Source organism: Mobula hypostoma, chromosome 6, assembly GCF_963921235.1.
Source record: "Mobula hypostoma chromosome 6, sMobHyp1.1, whole genome shotgun sequence".
NCBI lineage: Eukaryota > Metazoa > Chordata > Chondrichthyes > Myliobatiformes > Myliobatidae > Mobula > Mobula hypostoma.
In genome coordinates this window covers 109,357,813-109,379,360 of record NC_086102.1, presented here as the reverse complement: position 1 = coordinate 109,379,360, position 21,548 = coordinate 109,357,813, and the positions used below count along the sequence as shown (strand labels likewise).

At 40.8% G+C, this 21,548-nt stretch overlaps 1 protein-coding gene across 1 annotated transcript in view; it reads left to right on the top strand.

Moving 5' to 3' along the window:
• The window catches only part of LOC134348286 (ATP-binding cassette sub-family B member 6-like), a 246,262-nt gene that overhangs the window by 133,914 nt on the left and 90,800 nt on the right, over nt 1-21,548 (top strand). The window contains exons 14-15 of the mRNA XM_063051431.1: nt 98-155; nt 2,199-2,303. Of these exons, the coding sequence (XP_062907501.1) occupies nt 98-155; nt 2,199-2,303 (163 nt within the window). The remainder of the gene's footprint in view (nt 1-97; nt 156-2,198; nt 2,304-21,548) is intronic.

The window sequence follows — 21,548 nt, the reverse complement described above, 5'->3', positions numbered from 1 at the left end:
GAGTGATGGATGACTGTAAGGATTGCAAATGCTAAGATTCTTTAAATAGAGCTTACACTTCTACTTACACTTTTATTTTGTAACTTCTCTGTTGCAGTAAAGAAATCTTGAAAGGCATAACATTCTCTGTTCAGCCGGGACAAACAATGGCCCTGGTAAGTTTACTACAGTGCGCTAACAGTGCATTTTATTTTTTTCAGACAATAAAGTCACACTGTGGCAAGAATTCACAAACCCAAAAAGGTATTGGGAGGCACATGACCCACCAAAGCGGCGGGAAGGGTGCACACCATAACTTGCCCAAGTGGAGTGCCAACTTGTTAACGGTAGTGCTGTTAATTGATATCAGAATAGAGTTAGCTGAACTGATTCACCCATGGCTAGGCAACCATTATCACCATAAAGACTGCAAGGATTTAGAGAGAATTTCTCCAGGAAATATCAAATGAAACTCCACTGTAGAGGGTGTCAAGCCCAGCTGCAAAAGGAGCAGGGTTGAGCATGGGGTGAGCAGCCCCCATCCTGTCAAAACCCAGAGCTACAGAACCACCAACAGAAGTTCCAGAAACCTCATCCCTTGGAGAGGAAGGATCTTCAAAGATGGGCTACACTTGGAGATAACTTGAAAGACTGGTCCAGGACAAAGGGCTCTAGCGAGGTGCTGTTGGCAACCTACACCCCAATCAAGGTAACGGGCTTAAGAAGAAGAATGATGAATGAGTAATAATTATGATCGTGCCAATTTTTAGAGATATTGTAAGGTTGTTATAGCTGGGGGTGGTAATGAGAACAGTCTCCTACTGCCTATTAAATGCTCCCAGTGGTGTATGCCTCAAGTAGCCTCTGACAACCAAGTCCAGCTCCTGGCCTTCACAAGTGGCTTAACTACTAAGCCAGGTGGAACCATTTCTACTGACAGAAGAAGGGGCAAAGGCAGGTTGCTGGCTCCTTAGAACCAGTTGCTTCAGACAGATGGGGCTTGTCAGCCATGATTGCTCACCTTGGAGAAGGAAATCTCTGATCTCAAACCTCTACTGTCTTGTGGCTATACCCACCCATGGGAAAGGCTTCGGGAGTAAACCCTGGGGGGAAAATCCGGAGCTGGAGTCCCAAAGGCAGACTTACATTGAGTTCATTGCTGACTGGCAACTCCTGTGATGCTGCTAGTACCAAACTGTATCGGACTCTGCTTTTCCTTTGGGTTCATCAGATGCATGGAGAGTGGGAGCTTGCTACATGGACAACAGCTTGTTCTCTATATTGTACTGGCCAGGCTTGCGTGTCTAGACAGCTAGGACGTAATATCCATGGTCAACTCTGACCGACAGAGGCCCTCACTCACTCATTCACTGAATGAATTACATTTTTTAAAAGAATAGTAAAATGGTATTTGTGCCCCGTTTGGCTAATGGGAAAAATCTTCTTTTTACACAAAACATTTTATAACAACTGTATATTAAACAATATTATATTAAGGGCCCTTACCACCCAGAATATGCCCTCTGCTCATTACTACTATCAAGAAGGAAGTACAGAAGTGTGAAGAAACACACTCAACATTAAGACAATGAACCCATGAAGTCTATCTCATAATTTGCTCTCTTTTTGCACTACTAATTTAATTTTTTATATATATTTCTTATTATAATTTATAGTATATTTATGAATTGTACTGCTCCTGCAAAACAGTGATAATAAATGTAATTCTGTTTCTGATTCTGAAAACGCAAGAGATTCTGCAGATGCTGGAAATCTTCGGAATTAAAATCAGATTTATTATCACTGACATATGTTGTGAAATTTGTTGTTTTGCAACAGCAGTGCAGTACATAAGAAAGTTATAAATTACAGTAAGAAATATATATGAATTTAAATTAAATAAGTAATGAAAAATGAGAGTGAAAATAGTGAGGTAGTGTTCATGGGTTTCTGAAGCATTGAGAAATTAGTGGCGGAGGGGAAGAAGCTGTTCCTAAATTGATGAGTGTGTCTTCAGGTTCCTGTACCTCCTCCCTCATGGTAACAATGAGAAGAGGGCATATCCTGGGTCTTGAACAACTCACACAAAATGCTGGAGGAACACAGCAAGTCAGAGTATGATTCTAAATATCATGGGAATACGGCTTACTTGTAGATGATGTAGCAGTGGCTAATCTAGGCATTGAATTAACAATTTTATGTCTTGATATTTTTTTCAGGTTGGTCCGTCGGGCTCAGGAAAAAGCACCATCATCCGGCTCCTCTTCCGGTTTTATGACCTCAACGGAGGTTGCATCAAAGTTGATGGTCAAGACATCTCAAAGGTAAAAGTGCGACTTCAATTCAGGGATCTGGATAAGACACGAAGCTGCTGTCTGGATCTGAGAGCATGGTGTATGAGGCAAGGTTGATCAAGCTAGGGGTTTCCTCTTTGGAGCGAAGGAGGATGAGAAACTACTTAATAGAGGTGTACAAGATGATAAGGAGCATGATAGAGTGGACAAGCCAGAGACTTTTTCCCCAGAGTGGAAATGGTAAATAGAAGAGGGAATAATTTTAAGGGTATTGGAAGAAAGTGTAGGTGGGGTGTCAGGGGTCAAGTTCTTTTACATAGAGAGTAGTGGGTGCATAGAAAATGCAGCCGGGGTGGTAGTAGAGGCAGATACTTTGGGGACATTTAAGACACTATTAGATAGCTACATGGATGAAGGAAAAAATGGAGGGCTATGTGGAAGAGGAGTGTTAGATTGATTTTAGAGTAGGTTAAAGTACAACATTGTGGCCTATACTCTGCTGTAATATTCCAGGTTCTATATTCTACGTTCTATGCTGGAATTGTAGTTTGTTCCAATGTAAATGAAATAAAGCTCCATGACCCTGTTTCACCTTTTAGTAATACCAGTAATGAACTGCTTTTAGCTTCAACCGCAGTTTCCTACCAGATACCCCAATTTGACTTCATTTGAGATTTTAAAAGATATCTAAGAGGCATCTTTTCACCCAAACAGTGATCAGTATATCGCTGTTCAGAGGGAGCTGCCAGAGGAAATGGTTGAGGCTGGTATAATAGTATCATTTAAGAAGGACTTGGATGGATAAATGTTACATTCTGTAGGGGGCACATCAAAGAGCAGCAGGTACGTGGAACCAGGGGTGGTGGCTGTACTGGTGCTGTATTGCCCTATGGATTTTATAATAATGGGAGGTAGTGGGTCTAGAAATGGGATGGGATTTGCTGTGGTTGGTGGAAGAGATGAAAAGGGAACCTCTTTGAGGAAGATAGCCTGACAGGCTGGGGCTCAATTGTCTGTTTAAAAGCTGCTCCCGTTTTTGATTGTCAGCCTCACATGTATGCAAGTTAGTTTTTATGCATTCAAGTTCCATTGTGTGTTGTATATCAATTGGCATCCTTGTCCATGTGTAGTGATCTACAAAGATCGGAAGTCAAAAGTATTTTGGCTATATCATTTAGTTAAAATTCATTCAGTTTGCATTTCAGGTTCTGCAATCTTCCTTGAAATATTTAGGCATTGGATTAGGAAATGACTCATTCTGTCCTGGGTTTTAAAGTATTAGTTTTACATGTACAGTGAAACATCGAAGCATACAGTGAAATGTGTCGTCTGCATCAACTACCAACACAGTCCAGTGATGTGCTGGGTACGACCCGCAAATGTCGACATAGTATGCCCAAACTTACTAACTGTAACCTGTACGTCTTTGGACTGTCAGAGGAAACCAGAGAACCTGGAGGAAACTCGTGTGATCACGGGCATAACATACTTACTCCTTATAGACAACAGTGGGAATTGAACCCGGGTCACTTGTGCTGTGACGCTAACCACCATGCTACCACTCCACTATTTACCTCCCTGGTCAATAAAATATAGGAGCAGGATAATGAGTAATCACTGCCACTTAATAAAATGGTTCATCATTCTGTAGCTCAGCAATTTCCTGTCCAGTTCCCATCTCCTTTGGATCTAATCTAACCTCACGGCCTCATCAGATTTCAACACCACACATTCTGTGACAGAATCCAGATCATTACGCACAATTGGCTAGAAGACTGGGCCATTGAGAAGATTGGCTGAAATGGAGACTTCAGAATCTGAATGAGGTTTATTATCCTTGGCATATACTGTGAAATTTGTTATTTTGCGGCAGCAGTACAGTGCAAAACATAAATATGCTGTAAATTGCAATAAGAAATATATATAAAATATTAAATTGAATATATTTCTTATGTATCGCACTGTACTGCTGCCACCAAACAACATTTCACAGCATACTGCATGGCAGTGATAATTCGAGATTTAAGATTGTTTAATGTAATTTCCAGTACACATGTGCAGAGGAGAACGAAATAATTGTTACTCCAGATCTGATGCAGCATACAAAAAATACGATAAGATAAAGAACAGAATATAAAAAACACAAATATGAATATATAAGATAAAGTGACACTGGATGCAGGAGTATCTGTTATAAAATGACTGACAAGAAATGATAAGGTAGTGGTGGTAGGTGGTGTGGGTTAGTGGGATGTGGTGTTGATCAGCCTTACTGCTTGGGGAGAGTAACTGTTTTTGAGTCAAGTGGTCCTGGTATGGATGCTATGTAGCCTCCTCCCTGATGGGAGTGGGACAAGCAGTCCATGAGCAGGGTGGGTGGCATCCTTCATGATGTTACTGTGCCTTTTAAAGCACCTTGATCCTGATTCTGATATATGTGTGTAAAGCTTTGAAGGAGGATGAGTAAACAGGATTTATAATGTAGTCTTCATAGAGGCCACTTTATTAGGTATCGTCGCCTCTTGGTGTAGCAAACAACACTGAAGACGCTTTTTTAAAAAAAACAAATTGGTTCTGCTTCAACTGGAAAACTGCATCCAATTGTAGTCATTCATTTCAACCCACTCTGTAAAGCTCTTGTTAACTTCTTACCTAGTTTCTTCCTTGAACCAATTTTGTGTTTCTCTAGTTCTGTGCCCCTTAATCTCCTCCACTAATCTCTTGCATGGTATGTAGTCAAGCTTCTTAATAACATCCATACATACTCCATTTCCCTACTCTCTGTGTCTATTAATTATATCTTCAAAGATTTGTATGTGGCTGCATAGTAATATGTACTAAATACAAGTGCCTCTTTTTAAAATCTGTTCTGGCTATTTCTAACTATTTGATCTTTAACTAGATACATGGGAATTTCATTTTTAATTAACTAATTTTATCCACCGCAGATGTTAAACTGGCTTTGCTTTAATTACCCGGATTAGTCCTGTCTCCCTTTTTAATAAAGGTATCATATTGGCCATTCTCCAGTTCACCAGAATGCAATAGACCTTCAAGTAGAATTTTGAAGGCCTTGGTAATGTCAAATTTGACTACTTTTGAAGTAAAAAAGGATGTATCCTGTTGAGAACTGATGTTTTGTCTTCTTCAGTGTATACAAAGTTTTCCTTCAATAAGATCATTCATCACCTGCAATACCTTTAGTAAATATTGATGAACGTTTAAAGGACCCTCACCACCCAGGACATGCCCTCTTCTCGTTGCTACCATGAGTGAGGAGCTTCAGGAGCCTGAAGACATTTTAGAAACAGTTTCTTCTCCTCCACCGTCTGATTGTTCAAAGTAAATTTATTATCAAAGTACATATATGTCACTATATGCAACCCTGAGATTCATTTTCTTATGGGCATTCACAGTAGAACAAAGAAATACAACAGAATCAGTGAAAAACTACACACAAAACCTGACAAACAACCAGTATACAAAAGAAGACAAACTGTGCCAATAATAAGCAAATACAGGTCGACCTTCACTAATCCGACTATCTGTAATCCGGTTCCTTCGGTAATCCGGCACTGATTATGCTTAAAGTGATCCTTCTGTAATTCGGCATTTTCACTAATCCGGCACTCCTCAGGTCCCAATGGTGCCAGATTAGTGATGGCTGATCTATACGTAAATAAATGGATAGATTCTGCATTGTCCATGAACCAATGAATTCTACCTCACTATTTTGCTCTCATTTTGCACTTATTATTTGTTTTTTAAATATATTCTTATTTTAATTTTTATGTAGTGTGCTGTACTGCTGCCACAAAACAACAAATTTCACAACATTTGCCAATGATAATAAACCTGATTCTGAAAATTTACTAACAGTACTTGGGGTAGAAGGGGGGAGTGAAAAAATTCAGGAGATATGTTTAGTGCAAAAGGCAGACATGAGGCTGATGATAATATATTTTGGTGGGGATTTGAGGACAGGGTGCATGACTGGAGGAATATTGGAATAAGGACATGGATATTTATGTAGATCTCTAAAGATGCCAGATTGGGGTGAGAGAATATTTCAAAACTACATGGGATTCTGGTCTGTGTGAATAGAGGTGTAGAATAATAAAGTGAAGAAGTTATGCTACATCATTGGGGAACATGGTGGCATAACAAGTAGCGTAACGCTTTACCATACCAGCGACTCAGATTCTTTCCCACCGCTGTCTGTAAGGAACTTGTATGTTCTCTTCATGACTGTGTGGGTTTCCTCCAGGTGCTCCGGTTTCCTCCCACATTCCAAAAACGTATAGGTTAGGGTTAGTGAGTTGTGAGTATGCTATATTGGCACTAGAAATGTGGTGACATTTGCAGCCTAACCCTAGCACATCCTTCAAATTATGCTCCCTCATTTATGATGATTGACAAAAGAACCAAAACCCATTGAAAGTTTCTGCAAAGTATTTACTTTTCTCATCCCTGTCTCTTCCTGATATTCTTCAGAATTCTTCAAGATCTTCACCCTTCTCAACACTGAACTATTCACAACCTATGGATCCACTTTCTAGGATTCAACAGCTCATGTCCTCAATATTATTTATCTACAGTTTATCTTATTGGTTGTTTGTCCGTCTTTGTGTGTGTGTACTTTTTCATTGATTCTTTTGTATTTCTTTGTCCTACTGTGAATGCCTGCAAGAAAATGAATCTCGGGGAAGTACATGGTGACATAAATGTACATTGATAATAAATTTATTTTTAAATTTGAACTTTGATCTTAATCTATCAGAAGTTTAACTCGATATGGAAGTGGTACCGAAAGGAAAGCAAATTCGAGAACAATAATTTTTTTTTAAAAATCTAAAGATGTTGGAAATAAAACAACTAACAGAAGCATTTAGTAGTTCAAGTAGCATGTGTGGAAGGTGAAACAGTTTTAACATTTGAGTCTGAAACTGAGAAAGAGAGAAAGCAGGTTTTCAAATTCTTTCTCAAAGGTCCTTTCTCAAAGATCTATTCTTCATGAGATTATTTCTCAAAGGTCTTTTCTTACAGATCCTTTTACAAAGATCCATTCTTTATGAGATTCTTTCTCAAAGATTGTTTCTTAAAGGTCTTTTCTCAGAGATCTTTTTAAAGATCCTTTAACATTCAAAGTAAATTTATTATCAAAGTGCATATATGTCACCATATACAACCCTGAGATTCATTTTCTTGCGGCCATATTCAATAAGTTCAAAAACCTTAATAGAATCATTGAAAGACTGCACCAAACAGGGTGGATAACCATTGTGGAAAAGGCAACGAACTGTGCAAATACAGAAGAGAAGTAATAATAATAATACATAAATAAGCAATAAACATCCGAGAACATTAGATGAAGAGTCCTTGAAACTGAGTCCATAGATTGTGGGAACTGTTCAGTTCGGATAAGTTAATATCCTTTATTAAGATCTTTATTAAAGATAATTTATCCTTCAATAAAGATCCTTTATCAGAACTGAGAAAGTGTGGCGCGTGGCCAAGTGGTTAGGGTGTTGAACTAGCAATCTGAAGGTCGTGGGTTCGAGCCTCGGCCAGGGCAGTGTGTGTGTCTTTGAGCAAGGCACTTAACCACACAATGCTCCAGTCTACCCAGCTGAGAATGGGTACCGGCAAAAATGCTGGGGGTTAACCTCATGATAGACTGGCGTCCTATCCGGGGGGGGCGGGGGGGGCAGTCTCTCAGTGGCTTCACGCCATGGAAAACTGGCATAAGCACTGGCCTGATGGGCCACAAGGCTCCTGACAGACTTTAATTAATCAGAACTGAGAAAACGAGTTCTCAGTAGCTGAGAAGGTGGAAGAACAGGAGTTAGAACAAAGGGAATACCTCTGATAGGGCGAGACCAAATGACTTCATGTAGTAGTTAACAGTAGCAGTTAGGATCCCGTTGCCTGTGTAATGTGTTGCTAACAGCAAAGCTAGTCAAGAAAAAAATCGAGAAAATGGCTTGGGAGAGTCTCTGTTGATTCACTCTCCTCTCACTGCAGGGGTATGGGAGTGCTAGGAAACACTCCCATAATAAACCTGATACTGAAAATTTGCTAATAGTACTTGGGGCAGGAGGGGGGAGTGGCACTAGTCCCACACCATCAGGTTCAGGAATAGATACTACCCTTCAATCTTCAGGCTGAAGCTGCGTGGGTAACTTCACTCACCTCAACACTGAATTGATCACTGAATACAACCTATGGACTGACTCACTTTCAAGAACAATACAATCTCAGTTTTGTTTATTTATTTATCATTATTATTATTGTGTTTTCACAGTTTGCACATTAGTTACTTGTCAGTTTTTGTTGTGTGTGGTTTTTCAAGTTTGGGGACTCTGCAGCTCATGTTCTATGTTTTTTTTATTCTTTACATGATTTGTCCTCTTGCAGATTGCATGCTTCTTGGTCTTTGTTGTGTGTGGTTTTCATGGATTCTATTACGTTTCTTGTTTTGTGGCTGCCTGCACAAAGATGAATCTCATGGTTGTATATTGTATACATACTTTGATAATATATTTATTTTGAACTTTGAACTTCCCTTGAGAAGTTGCTTCTTGCAAACCAAGCACTGGTACATGAATAGAAAAAGAAAAGAAAAAGACCGTAAGACCATAAGCTATAGGAGCAGAATTAGGCAACTTGGCCCATTGAGTCTGCTGTGCCATTTCATCATAGTTGATACAACCACATTCTCATGTCTTCTTCCCATAGCATAGTAGTTAACACAACGCTATTACAGCTAGGGATGTTCTGGAATTTAAAATTAAGTTTTCTCCATCTGTAAGGAGTTTGTACGTTCTCCCCGTGACTGCAGAGGTTTCCTCGATTGCTCCGGTCTCCTACCACAGTCCAAAGATGTAGGGGTTAATAGGTTAATTAGTCATTGCAAATTGTCCTGTGTTTAGGCTAGTACTAAGTAAGTGGGTTGCTGGATGATGCAGCACATTGGACTAGAAGGGCCTGTTCCGTGCTTTATCAATCAAACTGTCAATCAATAAACTAATGAATGAATATATTAATAACAACCTATCAACCTCAACTTAAAATATACCCAACGACTTGGCCTCCACACCTGTCTGTGGCAATGAATTCTACAGGTTCACCATCCTCTGGCTAAAGGAAGTCCTCTTCATCTCTGTTCTAAAGGGACATCCTTGTATTCTGAGGCTGTGCCCTCTGGTCCTAGACTCCCCCACTATAGGAAACATCCTCTCTGTATCCACTCTATCTAAGCTTTTCAGTATTCAGTAGCTTTCAATGATATTCTTCCTCATTCTTCTGTACTCCAGGTATACAGGCCCAGAGCCATCAAATGCTTCTCATACCCTGTCATTAACCCTGTCATTTCTGGAATCATTCACATGAACCTCCTCTGGATGCTCTCCCATCCCAGCACATCCTTTCTTAGATAAGGGACCCAAGACTGCTCACAATACTCCAGGTGTGGTCTGACCAATGACTTATAAAGCCTCAGCATTTCATCCTTGATTTTATATTCTAGTCCTCTTGAAATGATTGCTATCATTGCATTTGGCTTCCTTACCACCAACTCAACCTGCAAGTTAACCTTTAGGGAATCCGGCACAAGAACTCCCAAGTCCCTATGGCAGCTCTGATTTCTGAATTTTTTCCTCCTTTAGAAAATAGTCTGCAGCTTTATTCCTTCTACCGAAGTGCATGACCATGCACCTCCTTACATTATATTCCACCTAACAACAGACATCAAAGTTGCTGGTGAACGCAGCAGGCCAGGCAGCATCTCTAGGAAGAGGTTATATTCCACCTGCCACTTCTTTGTACTAATCTGTCCACGTCTTTCTGCAGACTACCTGCTTTCTCAACACTACCTGTCCCTCTACCTACCTTTGGATCCATCTGCAAACTTGGCCACAAAGCCATCAATTCTGTCATCCAAATCATTGACATATTACGTGAAAAGAAGGGATTCCAACACCGATCCATACGGAACACTACTACTCACCAGCAACCAACCAGAAAGGGCTCCCTTTGTTCCTACTCTTTTCCTCCTGCCTGTCAGCCAATCTTCTAAAGGTGGAGTACTGTCACATCCTGGTAATCAAAGGGTTAATTTGATTGATGAAGCTGTTCAGGTTGGTGGTTTCCCTGTTTACTCAGTGGGTTCGTAGATGATAATGTAAACTGCACCAACGTTTGATGTCGAGACGGGGATTAAACAGCCACTCTTGGATGAATGTGCCGATGGGTTCCTGTCCACAGATGTTTATGCATTTGGGATCACAGGAAGTCCTGATGCGAGCTGGTAAACTCTGCATTCAATCCTTTTATTTGTTTAGCCTTTGGATAAAAGACGCCACATGTGTAACTGGAGCGACTTTGTGTTTTTAATGTTGGGACCATTTAATCTGCTTCCAAACCTCAGTCATTTTCTCTTTGAATCAGCCTGACGTTTGGTGCCTAACAACAGGCACTTAATTAACCAAAGACAACACCTCGCAGTGGAGGTATCTTGCTGAGAATCATGTCACTCCCCACTAATCTGAATAGACTTAAAATCTTCTAATCCTTTTTATTGAGCCATTTTATACACCATTGAACTGAAGCACAGAAGGATTCCATTCAGCTTGTCATGCCTGGAGCATCTCTTTGATTACGCCGTGCATGTAATCCCATTCCCCCTGTTCTTCCCCCGTGGTTTTGCATCTTTTTTCCCCCCTTCAACCGTTGATCCTATTCCTGTTTACTATTGAATCTCTTCCCCCTACTCTTTCAGGCGATGGTTTAAAGGTGCAATAGAACATTGTTCTATTGCCAGTGTGAATAGTCTAAGGAAAAATGATTAACTTTATAAATCACATTCAAGACTGAGGATTGAAGATTCAGGATTGTTAAATGTTATTTCCAGTACTCAAGTATAAAGGAGAATGTAATAATTGTTACTCTAGATCCGATGCAACACAAAAAAAATCACTATAAGATAAAGAACATCACAATAAAAAAACACAATATGCATAAAGTAGCTTACGTACATTGATTGTATGTACATGTACATAAGGTGACACAAGGCACAGGAGTGTCTGTACACAAGGTGACTGTCACGGGAAATTATGAAACATGTACATCAAAACAGTGAATTGTGTTAGGTGCATCAAATAAAATCACCCAAGATTGCTCTAGAGGCAGCCCACAAGTGTCACCACACTTCTGGCGCCAGTGTAGCTTCTCCACAATTTCCTCATCCTAAGCCGTACACTTTGGAATGTGGGAGGAAAATGGAGCACCCAGAGGAAACCCATGCGATCATGGAGAGAACATACAAACTCCTTACGGACAGCAATGGGAATCACACCCCAATCGGTGATTGCTGATGCTGTAAAGCGATTGCACTAACCGTTTCGCTACTGTGCCACAAGTACAGTAGTATAGAAATTCTTGTGGAAAATCTCTATTACCCCACCTCTCATTACCAACAACGATAAGACGCCCTACAAAGGGGAAGTGGAAGAACTCGAGGACTGGTGCCAGTCAAATAACCTCTTCTTTAATGTCAACAAGACAAAGGAGATGGTTATCAACTTGAGGAGAAATTGCACCATTTTCTCCCCTCTTTACTTTGGCAGCACAGCAGAGGAAACCACAAGAAGCTTAAAATTGCTGGGAGTGCACATCTCGCACAACCTCTTATAGTCCCCGACCAACACCTCTACTTTCTGATGAGGCTATATCATTCTGGGTTAAGATGGCACTGGAGAACCTCTGCGACTTCTGGCTGGTGGCTAACAAAACAAGGATAGCAACTAAATACTTTGTTACCCACACTTTTTCTGGTAAATGATTGTCACAAGTAATAGTCTGTAACTTCCCTTTGAACTTGGAGGCAATTCGATGTGCCAGAACCAAGGGAAGGTGAGGCGATGGGCGTGTTGCTGAGAGCGTGGAAGAACATGAACGATCAGGCATGGGCCAAATCAAAGCCATGGGGTCCAGGTGCCAGATGCAACTAAGCATAATGTGCAGACAGAGATTTACAAGCTGAATCGAAGCGATGAAGTCCGGCGTATCCAAGTGGCAGAACGTGTTCTTCGGATGGAGAGTTAAGCGCTGGGCCAGATTGAAACGGTCAAGGTGTCAGAAGGGTTAGGGTGTCGGGGCCTGAGGTGAGGTATGGGCCAATTAAGATGGCTGCTCCACTGCATTTATTTGGTTCTGTGCTGAACTATGGGACCCTCTTGAGGACTTAAGTTCAGAAACACTACTTGCTTGCAGTTACCTTTTGCATGATGTATATATTTTTTGTTTGCCTGTTAGGAAATGAATCTCAAGGTTGTATAATGTGTACAATACTTTGATAATAAATGTACTTAGAACTTTGAGAGCAGGACTGTACACATCTATACTCATGTCATTGTACAGATGTGCAGGAGAGAGCATCCTACCAAGCTGCATCACTGCATGGGATGGAAAATGCACTGTGGCAGCCAGTAAGGCTCTACGTCAAAACTGCCCAAAATATCACTGGCACCAGCTTACATGCCATCAAAGACATTTGCAGTTGCAAGAAAAAGTTTGTGAATCCTCTGCTATTACCTGGTTTTCTGTATTAATTACTCATAAAATGTAGTCTGATCTTCATCTAATTCACAATCTATCTGCCTAAACTAATAACACACAAACAATTGTACTTTTCATGTCCTTATTGAACACATTGTTTACTTATTCACAGTCCAGGCTGGAAAAAGTATGTGAACCCTTGTATTTAAGAACTGTTAGAACCTCCTTTAGAAGCAATAACCTCTACCAAATGTTTCCTGTAGCTGCTAGTCGGTGTTGCTCAATGGCGAGGAGGAATTTGAGACCATCTCTCCATATAAAACTGTTTCAGTTCATCAATATTTCTGTGATGCCTTGCATGAACAGCCCTCTTCAGGTCATGCCACAGTATCTCAATTGGGTTAAGGTCTGCACTCAACTTGGCCATTCCAAAACACACATTTTCTTATTTTTAAACCATTCTGTTGCTGATTTACTCTTGTGTTTTGGATCATTGTCTATTGCATCCAACTTCTATTAAGGTTCAGGTGATGGACACTGCCCTGACATTCTCCTGTAAAATGTCTTGATACAATTTTGAATTCATTGTTCCCTCAATGATTGCAAACTGTCCAGACCCTGAGGCAGCAAAGCAGCCCCAGCCTCCTTCCACCATGCCTCATTGGGATTTGGTGTTGGTGTGAAGTGCCCTTTTACCTCCAAACATGGCAATGTGCATTTCTGCCATAAAGTTCAAGCATTGTGGAACATCCAAGTGGTCTTTTGCAAACTTGAGATGTGCAGCAATGATTTTTTTTGGAGAGCAGTGGTGTCCTTCAACAAACACCTTTCTTGTTTAGTGTTTTTCTCATAGTGGACACATGAACAGAGACTTTAGCAAATGCTAGAGATTTCATCAGGTCTTTTGCTGTTACCCTTGGGTTCTTTTCAACTTCTTCAGCATTGCACGTTGTGCTTTTGTGTGATCTTTACAGGATGCCCACTCCTCGGGAGAGTAGCAACAGTAATGAGTTTCCTCCATTTGTAGACAATTTATCTTACTGTGGACTGATGAACACTCAGGTCTTCAGAAATGATTTTGTAGCCTTTTCCAGTTTCATGCATCTCTACAATTCTTCTTTTAAGGTCCTTTGAAGGTTGATTTGATCGAGGCATGGTGCACATAAGCAGATCTTTCTTCAGAGAAGTAGGCTCTGTCAGTAACCTGACTCTGTGTGACTATTTTATAGAGCAGGGCACCTCTACAACCCACACCTCTAATCTCACCTCATTGATTGAAACATCTGACTCCAAATAGCTTTTGTAGAAGGCACTACCCCAGAGGTTCACATTTTTTGTAAACCTTTGCAACTGTATACAGAAAGGTGCTGGAAAAGGACCAGTGATGTTGTGAAGGATCCTACCCACCCTGCTCATGGACTGTTTGTCCCACTCCCATCAGGACCACCAATCTCAAAAACAGTTATTTTCCCAAGTAGTAAGGCTGATCAACACCTCAACCCACTAATCCACCCCCAGCCACCACTACTTATCATTTCCTATTAGTCACTTTACGAACAGACACTCATGTGCTTAGCCTCACTTTATGTACATTAAGATTAAATAATCTTAATTAGATTAAATAATCTTGAACCTCCAACGGTCTGTTTGGTTCAGATTTGGATCAGTTTATTGTCATATACATCGTTGAAGTGAAATTCTTTGCTCACACAAGGCTCACCGAGTAAATGGTATAGATATTAATCATTAATACAGCAAGTATAAAACAACAGAACTGTGCAGAGTGGAAAGCAGCGCAGAAAGAAATGCTAAAGTAATAATGGAACAGGTAGAACTAAGGGTACGAGAGTCCTGATGAAGAGTCTCAGCCCAAAATGTCAACTCATTATTCCCCTCCATAGATGCTGCTTGATCTAAGCTTCTCCAGCATTGTGTGCATGTTACACTGGCTTTCTAGCATCTGTAGAATCTCCTGTGTTTAGGGTTGAAGAATGAGGCAGCAATACCAGGAAGGGAATGTGAAAGAGACGAATGGTTCAGTAGTCTGATGGCAGTGGGAAGAAGCTGTTCTTGAGTCTGGTCATCTGGGCTTCCAAATTCCTGTACCTTCTCCCAAAAGGTAGAAGGGAGTAAAGGGAATGGTCTGGGTGGCAGGTATCCTTGGCAATGCTATTAGCCTAATTGATGCAGTACACTGCAGAAGACAGTAGCAGTATGGTGGGAAGTTCCAGGTGTCAGGGGTCATGAAGTGTGTAAAGTTATCATTACTAGAAACTAGTATCTTGGGAAACTGAAATATCTGAAGTAGTTGAGTCATCTGGACCAGATGGTGTAGACCCCAGGGTTCTAAAAGAGGTGGCTGAAGAGATTATGGAGGCATTAGTAATAATTTTTCAAGAATTACAAGATTCTGGAAAGACTCTGGAAGACAGGAAAATTACAAATGTCACTCCACTCTTCAAGAATGGATAGAGGCAGAAGAAAGGAAACTATAGACCAGAAGTCTGACCTCAGTGGTTGGGAAGATGTTGGAGTCCGTGATTAAAGGATGAGGTTTCAGAGTACTTGGAGGCACATGATAAAATAAGCCATAGTAGCCATGGTTTCCTCAAGGGAAAATCTTGCCTGACAAATCTGTTGGAATTATTTGAAGAAATAACAAGCAGGATAGTCAAAGGAGAATTGGTTGATGTTGTGTACTTGAATTGCCAGAAGGCCTTAGAGAACGTGACACACATGAGACTGCTTAACAAGCTACGAGCCTATGATATTACAGGAAAGATTCTAGCATGGATAAAGCAGTGGTTGATTGGCAGGAGGCAAAGAATTGGAATAAAGGGAGCCTTTTCTGGTTGACTGCTGGTGACTAGTGGTATTCCACAGTGGTTTGTGTTGGGACCGATCTTTTTATGTTATATATCAGTGATTTGGATGATGCAGTTGTTGGCTTTGTTGCAAAGGTTGAAGACACTATGAAGATGTGGAGGGGCAGATAGTTTTAAAGAAGTAAAGAAGCTATAAAAGAGCTTAGACAAATTAGGAGGATGGGCAAAGAAATGGCAGATGGAATACAGTGTCGGGAAGCATATGGTCATGCACGTTGGAAGAAGAAATGAAAGGATTGACTATTTTCTAAATGGAGAAAAAATACAGAAAATTGAGGCACAGGTGGACTTGGGAGTCCTTGTGCAGGATTCCCCAAAGGTTAATTTGCAGATTGGGTCTGTGGTGAGGAAGGCAAATGCGATATTAGCATTCATTTCAAGGGGGCCAGAAAATAACAGCAAGGATGTAATGTTGAGACTTTACAAAGCACAGGTGAGGCCTCACTTGGAGTATTGTGAGCTATTTTCAGCCCTTTATCTTAGAAAGGATGTGTTGAAACTGGAGAAGATTCAAAGGAGTTTCACGAAAATGATTCCAGGATTGAATGGCTTATTATATGAGAAGCGTTTGATGGCTTTGGGCCTGTATTCACTGGAATTCAGAAGAATGAGGGGTAACATCATTGAAATATATCAAATGGTGAAAGGCCTTGATGGAGTGGATTTGGAGAGGATCTTTCCTATTGTGGGAAAGATAAGACCAGAGGACACAACCTCAGAATAGAGGAGTGATCTTTTAGCATGGAAATGAAGAATATCCTTAGCCAGGTAGTGGTGAATCTGTGGAATTCTTTGCTACAGATAGCAGTGGAGGCCAAGTCTTTATGTATATTTAAGGCGTAGGTTGATGGATTCTTAAAAACGCAAACAGGAGGAAATCTGCAGATGCTGGAAATTCAAGAAACATACAAAAAAATGCTGATGAATGCAGCAGACTAGGTGGCGTCTATAGGAAGAGGTACAGTCGGTGTTTCGGGCTTTCAGTTAGTCTTGACGAAGGGTCTCGGCCTGAAAGTGTTTATGACAGCTACTAACGTGCCCTCTTCATGATTATATAAGTGTGTTGGGCCCAGGATAGATCCAGAATGCTGTCAATGCATATCCAGTAACCTTTTGACCACTATTAGATTCCCAATGTGATTTCTCAAGAACACAAATCAAATTTGTCATATTTCTTCATAAGATTGAAATTGGTGTCTTATTTATATTTGAAATGCAGCATGGAACAGGCCCTTCTGTCCCAATGAGCCGCATCACCCAGCAAATCACCTATCTGACCCTAACCTAATCACAGGACAATTTATAGTGATCAATTAATCTACTAACCTGTATGTCTTCGGAATGTAGGAGGAAATCAGAGCACCAGGAGGAAGCTCAGTCATTAGTGGAGAGGAACACACAAACTTCTTGGAGGTGCTGTTGGAATTGAACTCTGAACTCTGATACCCTGAACTGTAATAGCATTGTTTTAACTGCTACTCTACCATGGTGTCCTTATTACAGGAGAACTAAAAACAATAAAGTAGCCACTACCTCACTATTTTCTTCCTTTTAACACAATTTTTTGATTTTTTTTACCTATGCACTAAGTGACCACTTTATTAGATACATCTGTACACCTGCTTGTTAATGCAAGTATCTAATCATTTGGCAGCAACTCAATGCATGAAAGCATGCAGACACAGTCACAAGGTTCAGTTGTTGTTCAGACCAAACATTAAAATGGGGAAGAAATGTGATCTAAGTGACTTCGATCATGGAATGATTGTTGGTGCCAGACAGGGTGGTTTGAGTATTTCAGAAACTGCTGATCTCCTGGAATTTTCACACACAACAGTCTCTAGCGTTTACTGTGAAAGGTGCGCAAAAAGAAAAAGATCCAGTGAATAGCAGTTCTGTGGGTGAATTGCCTTGTTAATGAGAGAGGTCTGAGAATAGCCAGACTGATTCAAGCTGACAGGAAAGTGACAGTAACTTAAATAACCATGCATTACAACAGTGGTGAGCAGAAAAGCATCTCTAAATATACAGTACAACACATTGAACCTTGAATTGGATGGGCTACAGAAACAGAGGGCCACAAACATATTCTTAGTGGCCACTTTATTAGGTACAGGAGGTACTCATAAAGGGTCCACTGAGTGTAGAGTCATAGAGTCAAACAGTACAGAAAAGGCCCATAGGCACAACTCATCCTAATTGACCATGGTGCCCATCAATAAAGTAGCCACTAAGTGTATTTCTTATTGTAACTTGTCTGCATGCTTTTATGCATTGAGTTGCTGCGACATGATTGGCTGCTTAGATAGTTGCATTAGCGAGCAGGTGTGCCTAATCAAGTGGCCACTGAGTATAAATTTCTTATTGTAACATAATCACTTTTTAATATATTGCATTGTACTGCTGTGGCAAAACAACAAATTTCACGACATTTGTCAGTGATATTCAACTTGATTCTGATTCTGACCACTCAAGATAGTGTGGGGTGGAATACCTCCCTCCCTCCCTCTCTCCCTCTCTCCATCTCTCCCTCTCTCCCTCTCTCTCTTTTTTCTCTCTCTCTTTTCTCTTTTTTTCTCTCTTTTCTCTCTCTCAGCAGATGTTTAATTGGTTGCTTATGTTAGGTTGTGTTTCATTAGTGTTTCTGTTTTTTTAATGTAAAATGTGGGTTTATTTATTGGAAGATGAAAGGGCAGCAGGAATGTGAGCTTTGGTCAGTGCTGTGAAATGCTTTATTTTCCCCTTTTGAAAAGCTGTACCAAAGGAATCATTTCCCTATCTGGTATGCATTACTCTAGCTATGGACTTGAAAGGAGAAACACACAGGCACAGACAATTTTAAATTTCCTCAACATCATGGTTGTAGTCCTGTCTGTTTATGTCTGTCTCAAACAAAGGCTAGTAAAAGTAATTGGGCTAAATGAACAAATTACTGCCATTTACATTCCTGAGCTTATTCCTTAAACAAGCAGTACCAGAATCAGAATCAGGTTTAATATCACTGATATAGGTCATGACATCTGTTGTTTTGTGGCAGCAGTACAGAGCAATATGTTTAAAGAAGTATAAATATATTTTAAAAATTAAATTAAGTAAGTAGTGCTGAAAGAGCAAAAATAGGTCATCTTCATGGGTTGGTTCACTAACTGCACAGAAATCTGATGGCAGAGGGGTAGAAGATGTTCCTAAAACATTGGGTATGTGTCTTCAGGCTCTTTGATGGTAGCAATGAGAAAAGGACATGTCCTGGATGATGAGGCTCCTTAGTGATGGATGCCACTTTTTGAGGCATTACCTTTTCAAAATGTCCTCGATGCTGGGAAGGCAAGTGCCCATGATGGAGCTTGCTGAGTTTAGAAATCTCTGCAACTTTTTTCTGATCCTATACGGTGGTCCCTTCATACCAGACAGTGATGCCACCAGTTAGAATACTCACCATGATACCATAAAACATGGGAGCAGAATTAGACCATTTAGCCCATCGAGTCTGCTCTGCTATTCCATCATGACTTGATTTATTATCCGTCTACCCCATTCTCCTGCCTTCTCTCCGTAACCTTTACTGATCAAGAACCTATCAACCTTCATTTTAAATTTACCAAAAACTTGGCCTCCACAACCACCTATGCCAATGAATTCCACAGATTCACCACCCTCTATTGAAAGAAATTATTTCTCATCTCTGTTCTAAAGGGATGTCCTTGTATTCTGAGGCTGTGTCCTCCAGTCGTAGACTCCCCCACATAGGAAACATCCTCTCCATGTCCATTCTAAGGAGAAAGGAGGAAAGTTAGTTACATACAGAGTCGTATCTCACTGTTGTAACATACCTATTCTCAAACATGGATAATTTCCAGAATCAGGCAATTTTAAGAAGGAATATCAACCACAGGCTTTTGCATATATGGTAGATTTTTTTATAATGCTGTTAACATTGCAATTTACATTGTAAATACACTCAGTGTGCACCTTATTAGGTACAGGATGTACCTATTAAAGTAGCCCTTGAGTATACATGTTGATATTTATGGGCAGTGCCTTGAAAAAGCACTCAGCCCCCAACCCTTTGTTCACATAAATGAGTAATTCAGAATTTATATTTGTGAATCACATGGTCCTTTTTTTCACAGTGGAGCCCAAAAAACAGGGAAAATTATAAAGCATGAAAAACTACAATTTCAAAAATAAAATGCTAGCAGTTCAAAAGTATTCATCCCCCCCCCCCCCTTTTGCTCAGTACTTAGTTGAACACTTCTCGCAGCTATTGGATAAGTATTCGTTTTGCACAACGTGATGGAGCAAGATATCCCTATTCCTCCTTGCAAAATTGCTCAAGCTGTGCCAGGTTAGTTGGAGAGTGGCAGCAACCTTGAGGTCTTGCTAGAGATGTTCAGTCAGGTTAAGTAAGGTCAGGACTCTGATGGGCCACTCAAGGACATCGATTTTCTTCATTTGAAGCCACTCCATCGTTGGTCTGGCAGTGTGCTTTGAGTTGTCCTGCTGAAAGATGAACTTCCTACCCAGTTTAAGTTTTCTGTCTGAGGCTAATGAGTTTTTATACAGGATCTCTCTGTATTTAGCAACGTTCATCTTCTCATCAATCCTGACCAGATTTCCAGTCACTGCTGCTGAAAAGCATTCCCATGGAATGATGTTACTTCCACCATACTTTACAGTAGGTGTTGTGTTACCTGGCTGATGTGCAGTATTAGATTTATGCCACATGCCATTATTTGTTCTACCAGAGTGCATGCCCATACTCTTCCCTACACTATATTCTATCTGCCACTTATTTGCCCATTCTCTTCATCTATCTAAGTACTTCTGCAGACTCCCTGCTTTCTCAACACTACCTGCCCCTCCACCTATCTTCGTGTCATCTGCAAACTTAGCCACAACACCATCAATTCCATCATTCAAATCACTGACATATAATGTGAAAAGAAGCAGTGTGCCAACACCGACCCCTGCAAAACACCACTAGGTACTGACAGCCAATCAGAAAAGATTTCAAAAGTACATTTAATGTCAGAGAAACGTGTACAGTATACATCCTGAAATGTTTTTTCTTCGCAACCATCCACGAAAACAGAGGAGTGCCTCCAAAGAATGAATGACAGTTAAATGTTAGAACCCCAAAGTCCCCTCCCTCCTGTGCATAAGCGGCAGCAAGCAATGATCCCCCCTCCCCCATCAACAAAAAAAAGCATCGGCACCCACCATCGAGCACTCAGGCGTGCAGCAAAGCAACAGCAAAGACACAGACTTACAGTACCCCAAAGACTACTCATTCACCTGGTATTCAACATACCATAGGCTCCCTCTCTCTCCCTAATAAGGGAGAAAGGGGTGTCTCCATTTCACAGCAAGCGGGGACATATAACAAACAGCTCGCTGGTTTACGATGTTAAAAGTCCATTGCATCACTTTTTCCAAGCTCTGTGCCCAAAGATCTCAGGTCTCTGGGCACACAGCCATAGATCTTCTGACTCCCACGACTCACCGATCTGCTGGGACACCAACCTTCTATCTGTCTCCAGAGCCATGAGATCTCGGCCCTCCGAAGGTGAGCTGAGCTCTTAGGACATGCCCTTGGCATATCGAATAATGGCCAGTCATGAAACCCCCAGAACGGATCCCATTCCTGCAAAGAACCGAAGTCAGTGTGTAACTCCAGGTCAGGGTCTTCAAAAGAACCCTGAAAGGGAAAAATAGAGATATTAAAGATGGAAATAGAGCTGTTTCCAAAGATGCAAGCAAAGGAGTCGCTGTTAGGTGCCATTGTCTCCTCCTAAGCTCCGCCTCCTTTTAAAAGGCCCCCTTTATTCCCTCT